We start from the raw sequence: 7,908 nt of genomic DNA, 5'->3' as shown, positions 1-7,908 counted from the left end.
GGTTTAAAAAATAACCTTACAATTATTGTTAAAGAAAAGAATAGTTACTTTTTTTTATTTTGATTTGTATTTCTTTCTGGGGGACTGGGGTATTGTCGTCGTATGGTACCCATGGTTTCACATACTCAGCGCAAGTGCTCGTCTGCGTTGGGCCTTCGCAAGGAAGTAAAAGTCTTTGGCCAGGCCGTAGGTGTCGTTAAATTTTACCCTTATGATCCGCTATGGACCAAGATATTTCGGCTTTAGCTTTAACCCAGGACCAAGTTGGTTTTTTGATGGCAAACTCATTCGCCTATCTTACACTTCGACTGCTTGTCTTCGTCTTAAGTTGTACCTGTTTTTGTTTTTATCTTGAAGTTGTTGTAATATGTTTGTTGGCTAACGGCTGCGCCCTTGCGGAGCCCCAAAACTGCTCCGCTTTATATGATGCGGCCTTCGGATGATTTCCACCGAGGCGGCTTCGAGCCACTTGCGATTGGCAAGAAATGAGATGACCAGGTTGACTTCAATCGGTTGCTTTATTTTCTTAACCTAAAACTATAGTACAATTGTCGGCGGGCACAGAAGGTGCAACCGCATCGACCGAGATTAATTTCAAGAGTAAAAATCAAGTGCAGCAAATCACGCTGTCTTTTACAAAATTCAAAGTTCTGGAAATTTCCATAGAAGAAATAAGAAAGAAAAGAATTGAAGTAACGGATCTCCAAGTTTGTCACTTCAAAGTAACTTGCGCTGTTCTTGGTCTCTCTCTCTCTCTCTTCGTTCGTTTTCTCTTTTTAGCAAAGAGAGTCTGGCTTCAGTTGCAGCTTAAACATTCTCCCCTCTTTGATGATGACGATCTTCATCATCAAATTCACGTCTGGAAGACTCCTGCGAAAAGAGAACTGAAACGAGAAAGTAACAATTTAACGCTTAGGTGTAGGAATGGTGTCATTCTCTATCCAATTCTCCTGAATAGGCAATGGACAAAGTTTGGCTACCGGTCGTTTCATGAGTCCTTTGACTGTCTTCAAAGTCACCACTCTCACTAGTCCATCGGGTCCTGCATGTGTCTCCATAACCCGACCTAGAGGCCATTGATGAGAAGGGAAACGTTCGTCCCTGATGAGCACTATGCATTCAACTGTTAGATTTTCCTTGGTCTGCAGCCATTTTGGTCTCCTTTGTAATCGTGATAAATATTCCGAGTTCCATCTTCTCCAAAACTGTTGTGCATAATATTGACAATTCTTCCATCGATCAATCAGAGTAACTTTAGCCAATTCCGGAGCAGGAGGTGCTAAAGGCGCTTCACCCATCAGAAAGTGACCGGGTGTTAATACCATTAAATCGTCAGGATCATTTGATAGGGGACATAACGGTCTTGAATTTAAGCAAGACTCAATCTGTGCCAACACAGTTGCCATTTCCTCGAATGTTAAAACTTGTTCTCCGAGAGTTCTCTTCAGATGATACTTCATGGACTTCACTCCAGCCTCCCACAATCCACCAAAGTGTGGCGCTGATGGTGGGTTGAAATGCCAGTTGATTCCTTTTCTCAATAATGTTGGCGCAATATGTTTCGTAATGTACGAACAATATGCCAGTTTGTCCACTTGCAATTTTTTGTTGGCTCTAATAAAATTAGTACCGCAGTCACTATAAACGTCTGTGCATAGGCCACGTCTGCCAATGAAACGGTTAAATGCTCCTATAAACGCATCTGAGGTCAGATCTCCAACTGGTTCCAAATGAATGGCCTTTGTCACTAGACATACGAACACAGCAATATATCCCTTCTGGGATACACGTCCTCTTCCTTTGCAGGGCCAAATATTTACGGGTCCAGCGTAGTCCACTCCAACGGATGAGAATGCTCTTTTCTGACCTGCAAATTGAGGCTTCATCTTAAAACATGTGATACATTTATGAATTCCAAACCGAACTGCATTGCGTCCATTAACAATCCAGAATTTCTTCCTTATAAAATTCAGCGTTAGTGAGGTTCCACCATGCAAGGTGCAAACATGACTATAAGATATGACGAGATCTGTGAGAGGATGTTTATACGGTAATATATAAGGATATTTTTCATTTATGGGCAACAGGGAATCTCGGAGCCTGCCTCCGAGACGTAAAACACGTTCGTTCGAATCAAAATACGGATTAAGAGACAGGAGTATGCTGTCCTTCGCTATTACCCTGCCTTCCGATAGCGCCTTCCATTCAGAGTTAAAACAATTCTTCTGCACCATCCTAATCAATACACGTAGGCCCTCTTCTAATTCCACAATTGAGAGTCCAGGTCCTCTTCGTTCTGCCACAGATGTTCGACAATTATATACGAAACGTTTTATATATGATATCTCCCCTTTGACAATAGCAACTCTGTGTGATACTTATCCTCTCCAATTGGGAAGCGCAACTAAGCCGTAGCTCCATATGCTCGTGACGAGGCATCGCAAAACAGGTGCAATTCAGCCACACCACCCGGTAGCCCCCATGTAACATGCCGTGGTATTCGTATAGTTACTATGTTTGGTAACTCTTTTACGAATTTCTCCCATTCTCTCTTAATAGTGTCCGGTAGTGTGCTATCCCAGCCAATTTTCTCCTTCCACAGTTGCTGCATGAGAATTTTGGCAGTAATCATTATCGGACTAAGCCATCCCATGGGATCAAACAGTCGTGCAATTGCTGATGGTATTGTCCTCTTTGTTGGTGAGCTCATTGGTGGAACGACATGCAAAACAAAAACGGAACTCATCTTCTTTGGGACTCCAGTATAGACCTAACGTGCGAATAGTATCATTACCTTCCATGTGTAACAATCCGCTTGATTCTCGATGCTCAACTGGTATGTTCTCTAATAGCTTTGTGCAATTACTCGCCCACTTCCGTAGTTCGAATGTACCACTACGAAGCATTCCAATCACTTGGTTCTTGACATCCTCCGTTTCTGCAATACTGTCGCCACCAGACAGTATGTCATCTACATACATTTGATGATTTATAACATCCACAGCCAGTGGATACTTCTCGCTTTCATCCATAGTGTAAACACCTATTTATTTGGGTGAAAAAGATAACGATTAATTGGTATTTCTTGGATTTTATCTTTGGTTTTTCTGCGCAGATGCAACTTGCTCGTTGCGTCGCCGGAAGAGAAGAGAGACGCCGTCTCTCAACCTATCGAGGACTTATCGCTAACAATCGATACTTATTACTAACAATCGATACTTATTACTAACAATCGATACTTATTACTAACAATCGATACTTATTACTAACAATCGATACTATAATACCGGTTTCGGTATATACATGAGCATTTAACAGACTTGTAAATAATTGGAATCTTACAACTCGGCCGTCCTGACGAGGAATCGACCTCGATTCCAATGGTTAACAACGAAGGGGGGGTAAATAAGAATCTTAAGTTGGTGTCGCCTTTGTTTGGCTATCAGAAGTGCAATCTTGATCAGGGGCAACCCATAGCTTTAATTTGGAGGCTTCTAGGACCCCATCATATGGTAGTTGGGTGATTTGGGAGCCCTCTACATACCGGATAACATATCGGTCATTCGGAAGTTTTTTATGAACCACATACGGACCACGATACCGCCTGATAAGCTTTTTGTTTGTCCCTGCCGAAGTATCCACATTTTTAATAACTACGAAATCCCCCTCCTCAAAACTAACGGCAGGAAGGTGATGCTTCGAATAATATTCCGAATTATATTCTTGGGACTTAACAATGTTACGGAAGGCTAATCTCCGGACGTCTACCTCTGAGGCATCGACCTCCTCCGTTCTCTCACCCAACCGTTCGGTTAGTTCGTCTACTACCACACCTCGTTGTTCAACACCGAATAGAAGTACGGAAGCGGCAAATTTGGTTGTGGAGTGGACGGAGTTATTCAATGCAAACTCTATGTTCGGCAGTCGTTGGACCCAATCTGCATGGTCCACAGGTTCCGTCAGTTTACCCAACATGGGGCCCAACACGCGGTTAACCCGCTCGACTTGGCCGTTGGCCCGGGGTGAGGCAGTGGCATTCAGCACATGAATTATATTATTGGCCTTCAGAAATTCTTCAAACTCGGAGGAAGTAAAGCAGGTACCTCGATCGCTGATGATTCGGCGGGGTCTACTGTAATTTGCGAAATACTGAGATTCTAATGTCTGGCATACTTCACGTGAATTCGTCGTGGCGGCAGGGTACAGCTTCACAAATTTGGTGAAAGCGTCAATGACAACCAGAAGATACTTTTTCTTAGAACGTATGGACGGAAGGGGGCCCAAATGGTCAATATGGACGGTATCAAACGGAAGGGGCACTTTCGGAATACTATGTAGCGTAACACGGTGGTCCGAAGCGGACGCGGAGTAGTAGATACACTTGAGGCAATTTTTAATGTAATTGTTAACATAAGACTTCATACACGGGAACCAGTAATGCTTCTTGATCTGTGCACAACATTTCTCCGTGGCCATATGGCCAAGCTTCTCGTGCACTACTCGTATGACATGATTTATCATTTCGGAAGGGACATAAAGTTGGGGTACACTCGTCGAGGACAGGCGGTACACTACTCCATCTCGCAGTTCGAAATCCGCTATCTCATATTTCTCTAACTCATCTCGGAGTCAGGGTCCCGGTTCTGGGTTAACTGCAGTTGGAAGTCGAGGTTTATATCGTCAACGTATGCGGCAGTTTCTATTCTGCTTAGAGCATCAGCATGGGGCATACCAACCCCCGAGCGGTGTACAATCGTGTAGTTATAGTTTTCCAACAGCAGGGCCCAGCGAGCAATCTTGGCGGAATGTCCACCATTTCTCAGTGTCAGCGCAAGGGAATTACAATCGGTCACGATTTTGAACGGGATGAACTTAAGGTAAGTCTCAAAACGTTTCAAGGAATACACTATAGCTAACGTCTCTAGCTCATAACTGTGTAGTTTCGATTCAGCGGCGGAGGCCATCTTAGAGAAGTAGGACACTGGGTGTAATTTACCGTCTGTTTGTTTCTGGAGGAGCACTGCTCCGAAACCAATTGAACTAGCATCGCAGTGTAACTCTGTTTCAGACTTCGGGTTGTAAATAGATAACACGGGGGATTCGATCAATTTCAACTTCAGTGTTCGGAAAGCTTCAAGGCATTCATCGGAGAAGACATAAGGGGTATCTTTTCTTAACAATCGGGACAGCGGACACGCAATCTTAGCGAAACCTGATACAAATCGGCGGAAGTATGAGAATAGGCCTAGGCAACGCTCTAATTCCTTGCTATCCCTTGGAATGGGCAAATCCCGTATCGCCTGAATATGAGCTGGTTTAGGCGTGATACCGGCGGAATTGGCTAAGTAGCCCAAGTACTCTAGTTCCCTATACGCAAAACGGCATTTCGTCAGCTTCAGGCAAAGCCCGTTCACTCTTAACACATACAATATTTCCTTCAGAATCTCAAGGTGGGTTTCAAAGTCATGCGACGCGACTAGAATGTCGTCCATATATATCACCAGTTGACCTCGGTTTATAAATTCCTTAAGGACAAAATAAACGAATCTAGCGAACACGGAAGGGCCATTACAAAGTCCGAAGGGCATGCGTACATATTCAAACTGGCCATCAGGGGTTACAAAGGCAGTATATTTGATTGAGTCTGGGTGCATTTTCACATGGTGGAAACCGTTCTTCAAGTCCAAGATAGTGAAGAATGATTTGCCACCCAGATGTTCAATGCAATCATTTATCAGAGGAATCGGAAAATGATCTCGAACTGTAATTTTGTTCAACGGGCGGTAATCTACACACTTCCTTAGGGTATTGTCCTTTTTGCGTACAGGGACAATCGCGGCAGCGTAAGGAGAACTACTGTGGCGAATAAGAGATCGTCACAAATCTCACGCACCTCGATGCGTTCGTGGTGCGACAGACGGCGGGGGCGGCAGAAAATCGGAGTTTGGCTAGTCAATTCTATTTGCATCTCATAGTTCATGGGCTTGATTAAATCTGGATCAACTTGTACATACGAAGTGGAAATAATAGACTTAAGGGCTGCGGTTTGCTCTTCCCGTAACGCGGCCTCTATATCAAAGTCTAATTCACTGACAGCAGGGAGCTCAATGGCATTTATCGCCATAAGTGCATCGTTCAATGTTTCTGAAGGTACAGCAGAAGTTTTCGGAAGGGGAGAATCAGACAACAATTCGGCAGATACAATCTCATTCCTATCATACGGCAGTAACACTCTCTCTTCCATAAATATGTCAAAGGACTTCAGAACAGCAGTAAGATTTGGATTTATACATTCAGTCGGTTTATTCATGAGTATCAAAGATTCTTTTCCATATTTCAGTTCTTTCAGTTTACAGAGTCTAATATTAATTTTATACAGAAGATCTCTACCTATAATCATCGGCAGTTCGGTTGCTTGGTTCGTCAGGACTTCAAACGTATGTATTGTATGTGTGTTGGTCTAGTCGATTTCCCGCTTCATCAGCGGCGGCGGCAGCAGTGATATTGGTGGCATTTCCAATTCGAGACGGGCAGTTTTTGTAGCTGTGGCCCACTATGCCACACTTGAAACATGAATTCGGAGGTCTCATTGGTTTCGGGCATTGACTCTTGTAATGCCCCCATCCTGAGCAGTTGAAGCATCTGGTCTCACTCGTGACGGTGCCTGACGATTTGTTTCCAGGCGCCACGGCAGTTGTTGTTGGCTGCGCCTTCACACTATTGCTTTGTCTGGAGGCAGCGGCCTGCATACGGAGGCGCTCGTAGCGTTCCAGTAGGGGCTTCAGTTCAGCCATTGTCCGAGCTGAGTACAGCATGCCGACTCGAGTAGAGTGTTCCCGCAATCCATCAATGATCAGGTCGACCAGCTCGTTCTCCGGAATCGGAGCATTCATGGCAATCTCCTGCATCTCGATTGCGAATCTTAAACATCCCTCGCCTGCCTTGATGCGCCGGCCACGCAGAGCGTGGTACACTTCCTCGATGCTACACGAGCGTCCAAATTCTCGCAAGAGGATTGCCTTCAATTCTTCGTAGCTGTGCACCGATACCGTGCGCAGCAGCACCGCCGCCGTACCTTCCAGCATACGACGGCATGCGACCAACCGTAGGCGGTCGTTCAACTGCAGAATTTCAAATGCGTCTTCCAGATCGTTCAGCCATTTCTTCACATCGTATGCGGTATCCGCTGAAAATCGAGCCACCATGCTCTCAATGACACTCACGTCGCTGACTTGCTGTCTCGGTGCTTGGAATTCGTCAATCCCCTGCTGCAGTTTGAGGATTTGATGCTGTAGCTGTAGCAACTCATGTTGTTTCTGCAGCGTCCCCAGTTGCTCATCCAGGCTGGGGGAGGCGGAAGTGGCCGGTGTGATGGCGGCCGCGGCAGTCGATACGGAGGGCACTAAAGCGGGCATCTCCTCCCATGGGTCCGCGTCGGCGGGCACAGCAGCGGCAGCGGGCACAGCAGTGGCAGCGGCGGCAGCGGGTGCAGAGGCGGCGGGCACAGCAGCGGCAGCGGGCACAGCAGTGGCAGCAGTGGCAGCGGCGGCAGCGGGTGCAGAGGCGGCGGGCACATCAGCGGCAGCGGGTACAGCAGTGGCAGCGGGTGCAGAGGCGGCGGGCACAGCAGCGGCAGCGGTGGTGGGCACAGCAGCGGCGGCAGCGAGCACAGCGGCGGCAGCGGGTGCAGAGGCGGCGGGCACAGCAGCGGCAGCGAGCACAGCGGCGGCAGCGGGTGCAGAGGCGGCGGGCACAGCAGCGGCAGCGGGCACAGCAGTGGCAGCGGGTGCAGAGGCGGCGGGCACAGCAGCGGCAGCGGTGGTGGGCACAGCAGCGGCGGCAGCGAGCACAGCGGCGGCAGCGGGTGCAGAGGCGGCGGGCACAGCAGCGGCAGCGGGCACAGCAGTG

The 7,908-nt window shown here is 47.0% G+C and overlaps 1 protein-coding gene across 1 annotated transcript; it reads right to left on the bottom strand.

The window, feature by feature from the left end:
* Positions 1 to 905: 905 nt before the first annotated feature.
* On the bottom strand, positions 906 to 7,415 carry LOC137575045 (uncharacterized). The gene is made up of 3 exons (XM_068287437.1): positions 6,653 to 7,415; positions 2,795 to 3,043; positions 906 to 1,867 (listed from the first exon to the last, which is right to left on the bottom strand). The coding sequence occupies exons 1-3, from the start codon at positions 7,413 to 7,415 to the stop codon at positions 906 to 908; spliced, it is 1,974 nt and encodes a 657-aa protein (XP_068143538.1).
* Between the last annotated feature and the right edge of the window lie 493 nt (positions 7,416 to 7,908).

This window comes from Drosophila tropicalis, unplaced genomic scaffold (assembly GCF_018151085.1).
Source record: "Drosophila tropicalis isolate 14030-0801.00 unplaced genomic scaffold, ASM1815108v1 contig_528, whole genome shotgun sequence".
Classification (NCBI taxonomy): Eukaryota; Metazoa; Arthropoda; class Insecta; order Diptera; family Drosophilidae; genus Drosophila; species Drosophila tropicalis.
Note: the sequence above shows the minus strand (reverse complement) of the source record. Positions and strands in the feature narration are given on the sequence as shown.

Bases quoted from the DNA above. Each gene is read 5' to 3' on its own strand.
- LOC137575045 (XM_068287437.1), bottom strand. From the start codon at position 7,415: ATGCCCGCTTTAGTGCCCTCCGTATCGACTGCCGCGGCCGCCATCACA. The intron at 3,044-6,652 runs GTGAGACCAGAT...CCAAATAAATAG, and splicing joins ATCGTCAGGCACCGTCACGA to GTGTTTACACTATGGATGAA. The intron at 1,868-2,794 runs GTAATGATACTA...CTCAATTTGCAG, and splicing joins CGGATTGTTACACATGGAAG to GTCAGAAAAGAGCATTCTCA.